Source organism: Schistocerca americana, chromosome 6 (assembly GCF_021461395.2).
Source record: "Schistocerca americana isolate TAMUIC-IGC-003095 chromosome 6, iqSchAmer2.1, whole genome shotgun sequence".
Lineage (NCBI taxonomy): Eukaryota > Metazoa > Arthropoda > Insecta > Orthoptera > Acrididae > Schistocerca > Schistocerca americana.
Window position 1 is genome coordinate 359834775 of NC_060124.1, and position 18921 is coordinate 359853695.

Sequence of the window (18921 nt, forward strand, 5' to 3'; positions counted from 1 at the left end):
GAAATAATGATATAATTTGGTAAAGAGTCTTCTCCTGTTGAGAAAGTTTGTAAACTCTTTTGCTTTGTAAACTCTTTGGAAATTGTGAGAAACACAGAATGTAGATAGTGGTAGGCATGCCTCTGATGGAAATGCACATTTTTTGCTAAACTTGTCAACAGCAATGTAATTATTGGTTTTTTGAAAGTGGAAATTATAAAGTTAGTGTGATTTGGAAGAATGTGATAAAATAAAAAGATATTTATAGCAACAGACAAATCTTCTTCAGTTATGTAGTGCAACAAGAACCCACAACATTAAATCAAAATTTTCAGCAGCAAGAACGTACTCCTAGACACAACAAGATTTTGAGCCAGCAGCAACAACAACAACGAGATAATCAAGACAAGTAAAGAAAAAGTTCTTATTTTGTAACCTTACTCCTCTCGAAGTCTTGCAAAGAATGAGAACTTTAATGGTGATGTGTGGAAGGGTGAGATTAGAACCATTGGCACTGGACACAGGCACAGTGACAAGACATTTTATGGTCTGAGGAATCATGATAACTTCTTCATCATGGTGATGGGAATGTGTGAATTTGTTGTCTTCCAGGGGAACATCTCTTTGACACCTGTACTGTGGGATGGAGACAAGTTCATGGCAGCTCCATTATGCCCACATTCACATGTGTATGCATGCGTCCAGTTGAGCTTGCATAAGGCACCATCATGGGCAAGGAGTATTGTAAACTGGTTGCAGACTACATACACCCCTACATGACAACCATGTTTCCCAATGACGGTGGCATTTTCTAGCAAGATAATGCACAATGTCACAAGGCCATGAGTGTAATAGATTTGTTCAAAGAACACACTAGTGAGCTCCAATGGATGTGCCGGCTCCGCTACTCACCAGATATGAACACTATTGAACACATTTGGGATGTTAGAGTTCATCACCCTCTCCCTATGATTTATGGGAATTAGGTGACTTGTGTGTGCAGATATGGTGTTGACTCTCACCAGCAACCAACCAAAGCTTAATTGCTTCCACTCCATGATGTATCACAGCAGTAATCTGCACAAAAAGTGGATGTACCGCCTATTAGATAGGTGGTCATAATACTCTGGTTGATCAGTGTAGGTACATAGTTTATGAAGCATGGTCAGGGTAACCACAACATAATTTAACAACATGCGTCAGCAAAAAATAAAGAAGATAGTAATGCTACTGACAGTAAAACATTATAGGGTTAACAATTTAAGGAGAGCAGTGGGAGTATAGATGCATTCTACTAGAATTTACCTTGGAGAGCAAGGTCAAAAACTCTTGAGCAGTCTGAGAGACCACACCTCGTAAGTTAGGTGCAAAGACTGGCAACTTGCTCTATATGTCTAGAAAAGTACAACTATGCATGAATGTTTCCAGAAAAGTAAAATTGTGCATTAATGAAATGTCCTATGATAACCATCTCAAATAATCACAATTAGTATAAATACCTTGGTGTAGCACTTAATGCAGAGAGAGAGAGAGAGAGAGAGAGAGAGAGAGAGAGAGAGAGAGAGAGTGAGAGAGAGAGAGAGAGAGAGAGAGACAGAGAGAGGGAGAGAGACAGAGAGACGGAGAGAGAGAGAGGGGAACCTGAGCCAATGAGACATGCACATTGCTGCCATTGTGTGCTATGCTTACTTGACCGAAGAGAGCTTGGGAAGGAGTTCCGTGCTGTCACCATGATGAGGAGCAAATTGTCTTGTGTTTTTTTCACAACACAAGCAGATTGTCATGGTCTCTGTGCCATCGCATGGGAAAGAAGACAGCACAGAAAAAAACCTGCTGCCAAGAGGGGGCCATTAGTTCTGTGACTCAGTGAGTCTGCTGACCAACCAAAGAAAAATCGAGAAGATGAGTCGAAGCCTGTCCCCCCCTTTTGTACATCAAATGCACAGGCAGATGGACAGCACTGTTCAACTTAATGATGAGCTGCATGAAGAATGAAGTGGTCTACAAGTCTGTCAATTCAGACTCGCTGATCTGTGTTTTGGCAGCAAACGTGGCTGACCACAGATCTATGACGAGCATTGTTACCGCCCATTCACCGACGCACCTCCTGCACCTGAGAAGACACCTTCTCCTGTAAGAATGAAGACAACCAAGGCACTCCTAAGGGGGCTGCCTTGGTGCTGCAGCAAGACAGCAGTTGAAGAAGGGCTGCAGCGAGCTGGTTTCAGTAAGAGCAGCCACAATGTTGCACAACCAGACAAACAAGAAGAGACTTCCACTCTGTGCCATGAGCATGCAAACAGCCAATGGCGGGGGCAACATCTTCACATTGTGGAAGCTGCTGGGCTTCCCTGTTATGGTAGAAGCTCTCTCATCTGGCACGGACCCTCACTCTGATTGCTTCATGTGCAGTGTGAGGGCCGTCGCTAAGTATTGTTGCAATGTGGCAAGGTGCATCGACTGCTCCAGCAAGCACGACAGCTGTGCCTGCAACCATGCCAGAGAAGTGCTGCCAACCTGTGCCCAATGTGGCAGACCACACACAGCCAACTGGCATGGCTGCACAGCTTTTTCAAGCCACAGCCATGCTGAAGGTGGTAGGGGGGCTGCAGCTGCACCAAAGTAGTGCAAAAGATGACGATGGTGATAAAGATGGGCAAAAAACAGCCTGGCTCAGCTGAGAGACAGTGCACAAGCAGCTTCCTTGCCAGCAGTGGGGATGACTACCCATGTTGTACCCATGATGGATGAGATGTAGCTCACGCTGCTGAGAAGAACAGTGGTGTCGACTTCCACACCGCCACGGAGGAAGCCACAGCGTCCTCAAAGCTATCATGGCAGCAAAGAGAGCTGCCTCCACAGCTGCCCTGGCTTATGATAAAAATGATGGCTTGAGGCAACTGCATGCAATCCTTGCCCAAGGACTACAATCAGCAGAAGTGGTGCAAACGTCGGCAAACACTCCAGAACCCGTGCAGAAGAGCTTTATGGTGCCTGCACCTGCAACTTCTTCAGCAGCGCCACAGGAGAATAATGCCAAGAACACATCTGTCCCCCTAAAAGTAATGGCAGTGATGTCGATAACCATGGAGGTGATCAGTGTGAGGGAAAAAGAAGACAAGCAGGCAGCATACATTGCCCATGCGTGACAGAACAGCCAGCAGCTCCCTAAGGAACATACAGTGCAGTATGCTGAGCAAGCAGAGCTGCTCAAGTAGCAGCTGCAACAAAACTGCACCATGCAGTAAACAAGAGATTTGAGCCAACAGTGAGCTAGTGCCATTCACCATCAGCTTGATGATGCAATGCCAAGTCACTAATGACATGGTGCAGCAGAGAGCTTAAGGCAGCGCACTGCACTGCCACACAGGATGCTTTCCACTATAATGATCTATGGCTCTGTCATGGTATCAATGCATGATACCCACTGCTAACAAAACCTACCCTTGCAAGACCTGTCACAGGAAGCAAGTAATCTGCTACTGCTCTGAAGACCCAACTACACTATTGCAGAGGTTTTTTTCTCTTGGCTCTTGCCTTGGCACTTTTTTCCTCTGCCCTTCAAACTGGTACCCTTCGTACAATTTTTTACCCAATCTATCTCCAGATGAGCACATATTAATGATTAACCTTAACCAGACATATGCAAACATAGCAGTACCCACATCGTCAGAGAGCTCACTTAGTGAACACTAACTGTTATGCAGAGATGGCTGTAACTATTTTGTGTTGGGCATCATGCTGGTGTGGGCGTCGAGGGGCTCCATCTTTTTTTTTCTTTCTTTCTATTTTTTTTATTTTAGAAATGCAGATATGAAATGTAATAGTCTCAGTCATAGATAACAGTACTTACCTCAGCTCAGTACAGCCGATAGATACACAAAAAACAGAACCGAAAATTTACGTTCCTAGCTTTCGGAACAAATGTTCCTTCATCAGGGAGGAGAGAGGGGAAAGAAAGGGAAGAACGGAAAGTGGATTCAGTTACTCACAACCCAGGTTATGAAGCTGAATCCACTTTCCCTTCTTCCCTTGCTTTCCCCTCTCTCCTCCCTGATGAAGGAACATTTGTTCCGAAAGCTAGGAATGTAAATTTTTGGTTCTGTTTTTTGTGTATCTATCGGCTGTACTGAGCTGAGGTAAGTACCGGCCAGTCCCTCTATCTCTTTGTTAGTATTTGTTTCACATCTTTATATGAGATTTTCCATTAATCATTTAGATCAGTCATAGATAAAACAGATAGAAGGCTTCAGTTTCTTCGTAGTATTCTGGGGAAAATGCAGACAATCCACAAAATATTTGCCCAAAAATCTCTGTCAGGCCCATTTTAGAATACTGCTCAAGTTTGTGAAACCCATACGATATTGGACTAAAAAGTGATATTGAATATATACAAAGGAAGGAAATACAGAATTGTTTGATCCTCAGTAAAAGAATTGTTTGATCCTCAGTAAAGTGCTACCTAAATGCACAAGAACCTGAAATGGCAGATACTTCAAGATGGACACTATAAAGTTCTTATCCAAATTCGGGATTATTAATGAAGTATTTCAACTATGATATCCATCACATTTGTAAATAACATAAAATTCAGTCATCTATGTACCACTATTCATTTCATAAAACACATTGGCCTCATATCATTTTAGTGCCCTTTAGTAATAATGAGTAATAATGATGTTGATAATAATAATAATAATAATAATATAATACAATTTTCCACTGTATGTTTTAATTTTGGAAGGAACTATTAGAAGTCATGCATACACTTACTTAAATTTTCCATGTTAAATGTAGACGACAATTTCATCACCCTTGGAAGAGGCAGGTTGTAGTGAAAGAAGTTTGAAATGCTGTTTTTGTAGTCATTCTTATTTATATTGCCTCACGGTTCTCTTTTGAGCTTTCTATGCTGTTTACAAACTGTGACAATATTTACATGAGTGTACGAGAAGTTACAGTAGCTAAACTGAACTCACAGGAACAGCTGCTGGCATGCTTTGTATTTGCATGTACTTATATATGCTGAATTCAGTCTTCTGAATTTGTTTTAACACAGAAGACCTACCATGGTCATCCTTTCAGTCATTGTATGAACCTCAAAATGGCAGATCTGGAGATAGTTGACTGCAGAATAGAAATTAATCTACAATCTCTTCATAGCAGAAAGGCATCGGGACCAGATAAGATACCTATAAGTTTTTACAAAGATTATATGAAAGAACTTGCTACCTTCCCAACAGCAATTTATCACAGGTTACTGTAACAATGAAGGGCATGTAGTGACTGGAAAAATGGCAGATCATAACCAATTTCAAGAAGTGACGTAAGACAGATACACACAATTGTAGGCCTATATCGTTGATATCAGTCTGTTGTGGAATTATGGAAAATGTTTTATACTCAAGAATTATGTCTGTTTTGGAGAATGAAAATCTCCACTGAAAAAATCAAAATGGATTCCACAAACAGAGATCTTGAAAAACTCAGTTAGTTCTGTTCTCCATGAGATCCATAGTGCTGTAGATAATGGCACTCAGGTTGATGCCATGTTCCTTGATTTCAGGAATGTGTTAAATACTGTCATGCATTGTTGTTTGATGAAAAAAATACAAGTTTACTGAGAATTTGAGCAGAATTTGTGACTGGTTTCAAGATTTTCTTGCCGATAGAAGTCAACATGTTGCTCTTAATGGAACAAAATCAACAGATGTAAAGGTAATTTCCACAGTACCCAAAGGGTCTGTGATATGCTGTTACTGTGTGCAGTCTGTGTAAACTATCTAGCAGAAAGCATCAAATGCACTTTACAATGTTCACAGGTAATTCAATTGTCTATAACAAAATAGCAGTGCCCGAAGATAGCAGGAATTTACAGAATGAGCTGGAGGGGACTGATGAATGATGCAGGCTCTGGCAGTTGACACTGAAATAAATGCAACATACTGTACAGACATAGGAAAGGAAAGCCACTTCTGTATGACTGTTTATGAGAAACTCTTGGAAACAGTGTCTGCTGCAAAATATCTAGGAGTATCTGTCCAGAGTGGCCTTAAGTGGGATGATCACATAAAATATATATTACGAAAAGCAGATGCTAGATTGAGACTCATAGGAAGAAACTTAAGAAAATGTAACTCATCTGTGACAGAAGTAGCTAATAAGGTGCTTGTTTGACTGCTTCTTGAGCATTGTTCATCAATATTGGATCCTTACCAGATAGGAGTGGTAGACAAGCTGGGAAAGATTTCATCACAAGTTTGTTTAGTCCATGTGAGAGCTTTACTAAGATGGTCAATAAACTCCATAGGCAGGCATTATAAGAGAAGAGTTGTGTGTAGTGGAGAGGTTTAATAATGAAGTTTTGACAGAGCACTGCTCCGAAAGGGTTGGATAACATATTACTTCTTTCCACGTATATCTTGTGTAATGCCCAGCATGAGAAAATAAAAGAAATTACAGCAAATACATAGGCTTATTGACAATCATTTTTCCCACACACCATTTGTGAGTGGAACAGGGAAGGGGAGGATCAGATGGTGGTACCAAAAGTATCATCAGCCACACACCATTAATCGGCTTATGGGGCATGATGGAGATGAAGATGAATATTTGTATAGGTTATGTTTTCATGCTAGAAGCTATGAGAGAAAAGACTTATATAAATACATCAATTTTACAACAAAAAGTGAAATGCAATAAATGTGAACATATTTGGATAAAACGGTTTAAATACAATGAAAGAATAGCTTTAATTCTTTAAATTCAATCCTGCATCATGATTTTTAATTATATTCCTTCAAATAAAATGAGTTCAACAAAGCAGACATACATTTCATTGTACAGTGCATCTTTTACAACTATAATTCCTTTGAATATCATACTCACACTCAAACTTTACATTAACACTACACACTGGATTCTTCATGATGATGTCTTCACAGGTTATCAGCTAAGTGAAGGCATCGTTCTATGAGAATATTCCAACAAGTTTCCTACGTGTCGTCTTCAGGTAAAGTCATCTCCACCTGAAGATGATTAGTAGGAAACATGTTGAAACATTGCTGCAGAATAATGTCTTGAGGTGGCTGACAACCTGAAAAGACTTTGCCACTGAAATTCACCAACAAAGCCTTCATTCCTATATTGTCCACTTCATTTTGGACACGTTTACTACTGCATATTTTCTGACAGTTTTATTTCCTTTAGCAATCTTCATCTTTTCAACATGCACTCATTTATTCATAACATTGCTTGCATTAGCATTTACTAAGGGCATTTGCATTAACTTCACTGTTAATTACATAAGCTTTGCATTCTTCTTTAACCTGAAAGCTTGTCACTAAATCATCAATTTTGTCAATTTCATTTAATACTTACACACATCCTGTTGTTTTGAAAAACAAACATTCCATTGGTGTGGACAATATATCTATCAAAGTACTGAAACATTGCCACAAATATATTTTTAAAGTTCTGTGTCACATATTAATGAATCTCTAAATCAAGGTACTAAAATTTGCAGTTGTTAAACCACTCTTCAAAAAGGGTGATAAAGCAGAGGTTTCTAACAACCACCCAATTTCATTGGTAACATGTCTTTCAAAAATCCTTGAGAAACTTAGCATCCTTAATAAAAATCAGTTTGGATTCCAAAAGGATGTTTCAACTGAACAAACCATTTTCTCATTTGTCAACCAACTCCTTGAATCAAAACACAAGGAAATGTCACCATTTGGAATCTTGTGTGATCTGTCAAAAGAATTTGACTGCATAGATCAAAAGATTCAACTAAGAAAGGCTGAGCATTATGGCTTAAAAGATAGAGTAGGGAAGCGGCTTGAGTCATATCTAGATGACAGAAATCAGAAGGTAATACTAAACAATTGTGCAAAGGCGCCTGCCAGCTCTGATTGGGGTACCTTAAAATGTGGAGTGCCACAGGGCTTGGTGCTTGGTTCCTTACTTTTCTTAATTTTTGTAAATGACCTCCAATGGTGTGTGACCCAAGAAGCACACTACACCCTATTTGCAGATGACAGAACCATTATGATTGACAAGGTACCCAACTGCAGTCTAGAGAACACTGTGATCACTATATTCCAAGAAGTTCTAGATTGGTTCACTGAAAATGGTCTGTCCCTCAATGTTAAGAAGACTCATTTCATTCAGTTTCAAGCAGTAAACAAAAAATTGGAAAATGTTGAAATAAAATGTGGAGACAAAGAAATAGTGAAAGTTGTATCTTCCAAATTTCTGGGTTTACATATTGATAACAAACAAAACTGGTCTCTCCATATCACTGACCTATGTATAAGACTGAATTCAGCAGCATTTGCCATTCACTCAATTGCATCTGTTTGTGACATGGAAACAATCAAAACTGCATATGTTGGTTATTTCCATTCACTTATGACATATGGCATCATATTCTGGAGAAATCAACCACAAGCAAATGAAGTCTTTGTCGTACAGCAGAGAGTTATCAGAATAATGAGTAGAGTGCATCCTAGATCTTCTTGCAGAAATTTATTCAAACAGCTGGAGATCCTCACCATGCCTTGTCAATACATATTGTCACTAATGTGCTTCATGAACAAAAATTATGCAATTTACAAAATGAATAGTGTGCACGATGATCACAATACAAAAAGAAAACATGATCTTCACAATGATTTAAAAATTCTCAGCATGGTACAGAAAGGGGTTCATTATTCACGTATAAAAGTGCTCAATAAACTTCCTGTCCATATAAATCAGTCATTGGGGATCTTACTAAATTCAGAACAGAGGTAAAACTTTTATCTTTTGGATAATTCTTTCTATTCTTTACAGGAATACTTTGATAATGTGTAATACTTCTTGAATATGTGTTTAATTTCATGCATTTCTAATAGAACTGATTATGTAGATTAGCATATCACTTGTTGGCAGAAATTTTTTTAGATGAATTACTTTAAATTTGTTTATGTAATCAGCTATGCCATTACTGCACTAGTATTTATACAATCATCTATGTCATTACTGTACTATTATCTGTGTTGTTATCTGAATTTTTGTGTGTAATTATTTGACATGTGCATGTCCTTTTTCATGTATCTGCTTATATATGTTAAATTGGTTGCCTCATGATCATCTACATGTGGCCATTACCGTAATAACCTGACACGTTCTACATCCTAGCAATACATTCATGTCAAGGATCCATGAAACTCAAAAACAAATAAATAAAATAAAATAAATAAATCAATCAAAATAATCAAAAGTCTCAACATTTACAATAACATTTTTGTGAACTACCCTCACATTCTTAACATCAGCAGTATACTATTCATTTGTCTTGTATTGGAAATCATTTTGTTATTATTGCTATCCGTATAAGTTTCCACTATTTCTGATAATTTGGCACAGCAAGAATCATCAACAAAAACAACTTCCATCTGATTATTATTGGTGTCAATTTCATTTGCTTTGGATACAATATCTTTACCAGAAGCATCTAATTTTTGGTCTAAATTTTCTTTTACACTTTGAATTTTGCTTTTTTACACAAATTTCCTTTGAATTTGTTACTATTTATATTCTTAATAATGTTGCTCACATCTGGTTTTACACCCTGAATGTCACTTTTGATGCCTATATTATGTTTTTACAGTTTTTTGTTTACCTTATTAATATCGCTTTTTCCATATGAAATAATTCTACTAAATATCTGCTCTGCTAATTTTCATATTCCCTTCCCTTTACCCTCAGGAGTTAATCGTTGTTCATATTTGAGGCCCTGCTAAAAAGTGATACCTCTGGATTTTTAATGTGGAAACTCTTAAAGCATATAAAAAAAACTTTATTAACATCAAAACTTTTATCCTTCATGTCTCTGTATTTATTTCTCAACACAGTCAGCCTGGCAATGAACACATTTCTCACAATGAGGGACCACTATGCAGAAACTACTAATTGCACTACTTCACTATCAAAATGGAGTCCTTCAAGATGTTCTTTAAGTTTTGGGAACAGATGAAAATTGGATGGAGCCAAGTTGAGACTGTATAAAGAATGACTGATGATAGTGAACCCAAGACATCGGATTGTTGTGGATATCACAGCACTTGTGTGTGGTGTGACATTATCATGCTGAAGGAAAACATGCTCTATGTGTGGGAAAACTCTTCATATTCATGCTTTCAATATGATGAGCTGTTTCCCAAGTGTCAACATAGCTACATTACACACTGCCATGTTACACATTACAATTTGTAGCTGTTTAGAGCCAGAGGTTGCACCTTGCATCAGCAAAGAGGGAAAATCAGCTGAGCTCTTGTAGATTGCACCAATGTGATTCACATTCTCCCTGTTCACAGTATGATCCTGAACTTTCTTGTCACCCATTTTTTCAATGTCTAATAAATGTCTTCTTTTATCATAAAATTTCTTAAACCTTGACTGCTGCAGCCATGAATAATTTTCATATACATTGCATATTGCAACATCCACAACCAGTGTTGACATCTGGACTCCAAGTATGTCCTTATTGGTTGAAGAGTCTTCCCAATATAGGTTCTGTATTCCTACATTTCTATTGGATGGAGCCAACTTATGACTTGATGGAGAATGATCAGTGTCAGTGAACCCACGACAATGGATTGTTGCAGTCATTGCAGCACTCGTGTGTGGTGTGGCATTGTAAGGCTGAAGGAGCATATGCTCCATGTGTGGATGAACTCTTCCGATTCACACTTTCAGTTTGCTGATCTGTTTGTCGTGCACCAACATAGCTACACTACATGCTGCAAAGATGGTGGCAGCTTCCAAGTGCTTGATTAGCTGTTCTCAGATTTGATGCCATCCTTGCAATATCCTTCTGTGTTATCTGCATAGTGTTCTAATTAACTCTGGGTCTTCTATTGATGATCTATCAAAACTGTGTCCACTTGATTTAACATTAAACATTTGCTTGCTCATTAAGATTTAAGCCTTCATTAACCTTGATGCTACTCTCAACAAATAGTTCTCTACTATGCTACATTTAAACACTGTTGACGCCTTTAGTTCTTTTCATGGTGCCAAAACAGGAACACATCTTCTCACTAAGGATTCCATATGGAATGTATCTTACCTGAGATTTCTTGGCTGTAGCAAGTAGCTTGTTGTCAGATGCTTGTGGTGTTGCTGTAATCTGGTTTTATGATGAGTTTTTAAATAACGTATGCAACACAGTATTTAGTTAATTTGTCTTCTTTTCATATTTATTATTACACATTTACCACATGATGACCAGCTTAAAATCTCACATAGTATATCAAGAGCAGGAGGCCACTCTAGATTAATTTTTTGTATTTGTGGGAAATGAGGTTCCATAGGTGCGGTAGCAGAATGGTGACCAACAACAGAGATACAATTTCCACACTATTTATTGCTAAGCACAATAAATATAACTCATATTATTATTACAAGCACCCAGAGCATAGTAAACTCCTCTTGCTTCCCATGGCAGAGAGGTGAAAATTGACACACATGCTTGGAATGACATGGGGTTTTATTAGCACAAAAAAAAAACACCCCATATTGCTAGACACGTGAAAGATCTCTTGCGCGCGTCGTTTGGTGATAATTGTGTGTTCAGCTGTCACTTTCGTCATGCTGGGCCTCCCAGGTCCCCAGACCTCAGTCCGTGCAATTATTGGCTTTGGGGTTACCTGAAGTTGCAAGCATATTGTGATCGACCAACATATCTAGGGATGCTGAAAGACAACATCCGACGCCAACACCTCACCATGACTCCGGACATGATTTGCAGTGCTGTTCACAACATTATTCCTCGACTACAGCTATTGTTGAGGAATGATGGTGGACATATTGAGCATTTCCTGTAAAGATAATCATCTTTGCTTTGTCTTACTTTGTTATGCTAATTATTGCTATTCTGATCAGATGAAGCGCTATCTGTCGGACATTTTTTGAACGTTTGTATTTTTTGGTTCTAATAAAATCCTATGTCATTCCAAGTATGTATGTCAATTTGCACCTCTCTATCTACATTATTCCATGATTTATTCAGTTTTCAAATTTATACAGACTTTTTGATCACCCGGTATTTGCAAACTAACAATGTGACCTACATTTTATTAACTTATAAGCAAAATATAAGTTGCACTGTTTTTCCGTGCATGAATTGGAATTACAAATTAAGTATGCTTTCATTTAACAGTAGACACAAATGATTACTGGGGCTGAAAATAAGTATAGTTTACATTTTTAATAAAGGTATGCAGAGTTTATCTTTAATTACACATGATGTTGTGAATATTTTACATTGCTGGTCTATCATATTGCAGACTTCAATGAAATAATGCATACAATGCAAACAGAATATGAGGCAAATATAAATTCTAGTGAACATTGGTAGCTATCAAATAATTTAGTTAATTAGTGGGCTCAGTGTTGACAAAAGATATTCCTACCCATTACAGAATCTGGACATTAAGTATACTTGAATCTAATGTAGGCATGAGCTTTCTGTTTGGCTTCTAACCAGAACTTCCTTATTAACTGCTGTGTAATTCACACAGTAATTAGTATGAAATTGCAATATTCGAATAACTGAAAATATTGTATATGTGTACGTTAGGCTTAAATTGTGTTTGGAGGGCATTCTGTGACAACAAGCCCACAATGCCACCAAGTGGCATTCAGTCTCAAAGTGGGCAATAGTCATAATGGTTGGCTCATCTCTGCGTATTTCCAAACATTACAGCTTCAAAAGTGCAATAAGTCGCAAACACCGTGCAGAGTGGCCATGCGATTTGAGGCACCATGTCATGGATTGCATGGCCCCTCCCACCAGAGGTTTGAGACCTCCCTTGGGCATGGGTGTGTGTGTTATTCTTAGCATAAGTTAGTGTAAGTAGTCTGTGAGTCTAGGGACTGATGACCTCAGTGGTTTCGCTCCTTAGGAATTCACACACATTTTCTTAAATAAGTTTGAAAGTGGAAATACTGTCACTAAATGTTGGATTGCTTTGTTTTTCAACTGCATATTAGATTCAAGTAGACTATCACCATTTCTCAAGAGCAGCAAAATTATTGTATTGCTGACACTGTGGAAAAACACAGATTTTTCACAAAGCTGCAGACTGTAATTGGGCAACATATTAATCTAACTGGTGAGTAAGTTGGAGTTACCAGCTAATGAGCTCCCTTGGATAAACCTGGTACTATTTTAGGAAATAATGAGTAGACTGGAGGTTAGCCAGAAGTAATGGAGAGGACAGGAGTATAGCTGATAAGCAGATGCATTAAGCAGGTGAGTAATTGAGAGTTTGTGACTGGAGCATGCCCTCTTATTGTCTATAGCACAACCACAGCTGACTGAGAGGTTAGTCATTTAATAAAAAACAGTGGATGGACATAGACACTCAGCATTAAATCACATTTTATATGTCATCGACAGAAGCAGGTACTGTACGTTGAAATTGTTTATCTGGGAATCCTACTACATTTGAAATCAGAAATTAGATGTCAAAATGTAAATGATACACGCAGCAATTTTTGCAAATGCTTAACAATCCTTTCTTGTCTAATATATCCAAAAATAATAATGTAACATACGTTCAATAAGCTAGAGCATTTTATAATACCATTGCACCACATGCCAAATTACCAGGTTGCAGCAGGATGAATCATTAAGATTTTTTTTTTTAAGTATACAGCCTCATATTGCCGATAAATTCCATTTATTTGATAAATACGTGAGACAGAAATATGCAGTCCAGTCATTCAATCATTATCTACCAAAATCAACCACAGCTGTATAGAATTTTCTGAAAGACTTTTCTGACACCTTTGACTGTTAATTGTTTATTTATTTCACACCACCATGATTTCAGCTTTGTAGCCATTCTCAAGTGCATTTTGAACTGTCTGTAACGTGTCATCATTCGAAAAACATATTTGTGGTCTTATAGACCAGTAGTCATATTATAGGGTATGAGCACATATCTGTCTATAAGACAAGAAATATGTTTATCTGATAATGACATGTCGCAGACAGTTCAACATGCACTTGAGAATGACCACATAGACCAAATCATGATTATGTGAAATAAATGAGCAAATAACAGTCAGACAGTGGAAATGTGTTTAAAAAAAGTATATGGAGAGATTCATAAAAATGTAGACACTATTTGAAAGTCAATATTAATGGAGCAAAGTGGCTTACCATTACAGTTATTGGCTGGGGAGAAGGTTATTTTATGTGTTTAAAGTGACCCCCATTAGCAGCCAAACAACACTGATGACACTGAACAGTTGACCAAACTATTGCTGTCAGTGTTGCTGGTGTAATAGCTGCACAGGATGCCTCAACAGTTCCACATAACACATTCAGTATAGGTGGCTTGTGTTGATAAATTTCATTTCTCACAGTCCCCATTGATAGAAGTCAAGAGGTGTAAGGTCTGGAGATCATGGTGAGTTCTCAACACCTCTTCTTTGGCTATCCATCATCCAGGGTGATTTTCACCCAAGTAGACTCTGACATCTCTGTGGTAGCAAAGCAGAGTGCCATCTTGTTGAAGGTAAAACCTCTTATTTCTAAACACTTCTCAGCTGGCAGGTAAAAATCATTGTTAGCAGCATATGAAGATACACATCACCAGTTGCAGTACCTTCGAGGAAGAATGGGCCAATCAAACTGTGCAATGACAGACAACACCACACATTAACACCCATTAGATTAACATGTTTGTCCACATGAATGTGATGATTTTCAGGACCCCAGTACACACCTGTAGTAATTTACTATATCTTTCCAATTGAATTCTGCCTCCTCAGACCAGCTAATCATCTCTGCAAACCATTCATCCTTGAGAAGCATGGCTTCAAATCACTTGCAATACTCCAATCCAGGTTGTCCTCATTCATAGTGTGCAGTGATGTTGGGAAGTACACATTCCACTTTGCAACCTTCATAATTTGTAGTACGCTTGATTGGCTTACCCCACTTTCACTTGCACTCTGCTTCACAGATTTTTGAGGTGACCAATGCTGTAAGATGGACTTTTTGATGTTTCTGATTAGACAGATGTTTCCTTATGCACGTCTTGAACATTACCATTGGCATCAAATATATCCAAAATACAATAAATTGTTCCACATGTAGGTGGCTGAGTTATGTACACATTACATGCTTGCTGTTGTACTTCTATCATGGTTTTGTACATCAAGTGCTACTTCAATATTGCCTCGCATTGCTCAAATGACAATTTGACTTCATTCATTGCTACACTGTCATCCACTGGAAAACATACACAAAGATCTGTAGAGAAAACAATGGAGTACACTACCATGCAAAATTGAAACAATACGCCACTTAGTTCCAAGGATATCAAGTATCCAAGAGTATATACAGTTTTCTGGACCCCTCTGTGTGCATATGTGTGTGTGTGTGTGTGTGTGTGTGTGTGTGTGTGTGTGTGTGTGTGTGTGAGAGAGAGAGAGAGAGAGAGAGAGAGAGAGAGAGAGAGAGAGAGAGAGAGAGAGAGAGAGAGAGAGAGAGAGAGAGAGAGAGAGAGAGAGAAGGGACAGAGAGAGATAGAGAGGGAGATAGGGCATAGGGCATAGAGTTCTGTAAGGTTCTATAGTCTGACTGAAGTCTTGTCAACCAATCTCGGAAACAACTGCAAATCTGTTAACAAAAACTTTCAGTCCTGTGGCTTCATGGTAGTCAGAGAGATCAACATCTTCATCATCTGAGCAGAACTTCTTAAGAGCTGAGAATTTGACTTACAGACTTCAAGTTTTAGCCATCTTCATTCAAGCAGGCAAAAACCCAACACCATCACATATGGGATAGGAAGAAATGCTACTACTCTCCACAGATTGATATGACAGGCCTCTCCAATTTTAGACTGCATTATACAGGCATAGATGGCACCAAATATCATACTGGACTGTCCATTACATACTTTATTTATTTATTTATGGATTTATTTTACCTGGCAAGATTAGGGCCTTCAGGCCCTCTCTTACACCTAACCAGGCATACTCAGATTCAACAAATTTCAGTGTCTGCAGAAAATTAGGACATATAACATGTTATACAGTATTAATGTTAAAGAAAAAAAATAGAGATTATAAAAGTAGTACAATGATAATTATAACAATCAAAAAATAATTATAACAATCAAGAATAATAAAAATAATAATAATAATGATAATAATAATAATAATAATGACTATGTATATGAAAGTAAACATATTTTTCTTTTATGAGTGTCAGTCCTATTGCTAGTTGGGAATTTTCTCGTTATACTCTTGCAGCTTGTGAGTTATTCTCATCAAGCAGAGACATAAGACGATGGAATGGGGTGAAAGAGATATAGAAGAGGTAGATAGGTTAGAGGAAGAGAAATAGAATGGTAAAATTCGAAGCTATGATGGAGAGGAGAAAGAAAAAGATGAGGGGGGGCACAACAATGGTGGCTATACCGTCCTTAATATGTAAGTCTAAGTTCCCTCTTGAATGTTGAGTGGTTTTGGATAAGACGCAGATCACAGGGGAGCGCGTTCCATAGTCGTATGGCTGAGATGGAGAATGACACGGAGAAAAATTTTGTGTTATGTAAAGGTACAGCCAAGATGCTAGACGTATCCGATCTGGTATTGCAGTTGTGGAATGATGATAGGTGTTTAATGTGAGAAGATAAGTATTGGGGGCACCAGTGGCTAAGAAATCGATGAAGTAAGCACATCGTGTGGAGATCGCGTGCCTTATGTGGGCGTATCCAACCTAGCTGGGAGTAGCCCGATTCCTGGAAGGACTGATTCTTGTAGGCACTAAAGCACTTGCTTGCCTTTAAAGCCTGGACACTGACCTGCAATTTTTTCTATTGTTTGTTTTAAATGTTGTCTGTCTAATTTTTTTGCTTGTTTTTGTTTACCTACTGTATCTGTATATTTATGTTTGTCCAATGGGAACAAACACAAAATAAATGGAATGAATAAATAATTATTCATAACTATTTTATCTGCCTATTGAATAGTTATTACAATCAAACAATGGAAAAACCAGGATGGAATGTAAGAATATTAGAGAAGAAAAGTTGCTACTGACCATATAGTGGAGATGCTGAGTTGCAATAGACACAACAAAAAGATTCACATAATTTCAGCTTTTCACCATTAAGGTCTTGTCAGATGAGGGATATCATGTTTGGCAGCATGTTCAGCAACAGGGTGGTCCACTTAATTTTTGGCCACAGTTTGTCGGTGGCCATATATGCAGACAGACAGCTTATAGGTTGCCATGCCTATGTAGAATGCAGCACAGTGGTTGCAGCTTAGCTTGTAAATCACATGACTGGTTTCACAGGTAGCCCTGACTTTGATGGGATAGTTTATGTTAGTGACCTACCACCGACAAACTGTAGGCAGAAAACAAGTGGACCAACCAGTTGTTGAACACATTGCCAAGCATGATATCCCTCATTTCAATGACTGCTTCAGAGCCTGTGCCATATGGATCCTTCCCACCAACACCAGATTTTCTGAATTGCACAGGAGGGAACTTTCCCTGCAGTACATCCTACGTTCCCGTATTCCTCGTGTCCTCAACCTTCGATAGTCGCTGTCCTCACCCATCCAGCCCCCTCCCTGTTCCCATTCCAGCTCTACACAACTGTTATTTCACCACCACACCCAGTCTTTTACTTTCTTTTTATTTCTCTCCTTTCCACTACTTACCCCCCCTCCCCCCCCCCCTTTCACCCCCCACCCTCCACCGCACCTTCTCTCCTGCTCTCCGTCTAAACTGCAGTGCTTCACAGTTTGCCACCCTCACCATACTATCCCTCCCCCTCTCCAACCCAGCCTCCTCCTTACCCCCACCCAGTCACCACTCCCATCATGCACTGGTGCTGCTGCTCACTGTGTGGTTTCAGTTATCTGAGACTGCAGACGTGTGTGCAAGTTGTGTTTGCGTGAATGTGTGTGTGCATGTGTTTATGTGTGTCTATTGCTGACAAAGGCCTTAACGGCCAAAAGCTGTAATAGTTACCACACATTCATTGATATCATTTGAGTAAACAAAGACAACTATTGTCGACAGCACACTCAGATAGCAATGTCATCTGTCATTGGTTTTCTTTCTAGATTTATTTTGTAGTCTTTGGTATACTCAATAGCTGTAATAAAATTCCAGGAAATTTTCAAAACTGTACTGGCATTTTCATCAAAGAAACTGCTTTCAATAATTGTATAAACCATATTGATATCATACAGTGTTCAGTTCAAAACTTATACTGTGGCTGTTATTTTACAGGCAAGGATCTGGGCCAATTCAATCACAAAACCTCAAGCAGCACTCTTATACCTATTGGCACATAAAGCCAAACCAAAAATTATGCGGTATTATTTGAGCATGGTGGAATCTATTATCAATAGAAGAATATTGAATGCTGTGAAACTGAATGGTAAAGATGGTCAGGACTGATAACCTCACTAAAGGACTTCGTTACAGAACAGTGATAATCCTAACATCTAAGAGCAATACTCAATTGTCTGGTATTTACATCATTTGTTTCTATAATAATTGCTACTTTCTGTGTCTGGGGAATACAAGGGCTTTTCATAAACTAACCACCTAGCTGCTATTAAAGAAAAGAAAAAAAACAATAATAAATCTTTTTGTACTGAATCTGTAGTTATATGCTGAATTCATTTCTCCACAGAGTTATCATCCAAATTGAAACAGTTATCATATTTTGATACCAGTTTCTGTATTTCCTCATCAAAAATGGTGTTGGGCTTCAGTCAGTGGTTGACAGCATCTTTGAACTCATTGTCTGTCATAAAATGCTGAATTGTCAGCTGGTCCTTCATCTTGGAAGTGATGAAAGTTATTTGGTGCCAAGTCCAGGCTATAGGGACAATGCTAAAAAACGT

At 38.5% G+C, this 18921-nt stretch overlaps 1 protein-coding gene across 1 annotated transcript in view; it reads left to right on the top strand.

The window, feature by feature from the left end:
* Nucleotides 1-18638, top strand: part of LOC124619620 — a 76055-nt gene extending 57417 nt beyond the window's left edge. Inside the window, exon 5 of the mRNA XM_047146128.1 lies at nucleotides 18299-18638. Coding sequence (XP_047002084.1) covers nucleotides 18299-18469 — 171 coding nt within the window. The 3' untranslated portion in view covers nucleotides 18470-18638. The remainder of the gene's footprint in view (nucleotides 1-18298) is intronic.
* The last annotated feature ends 283 nt before the right edge of the window (nucleotides 18639-18921 follow it).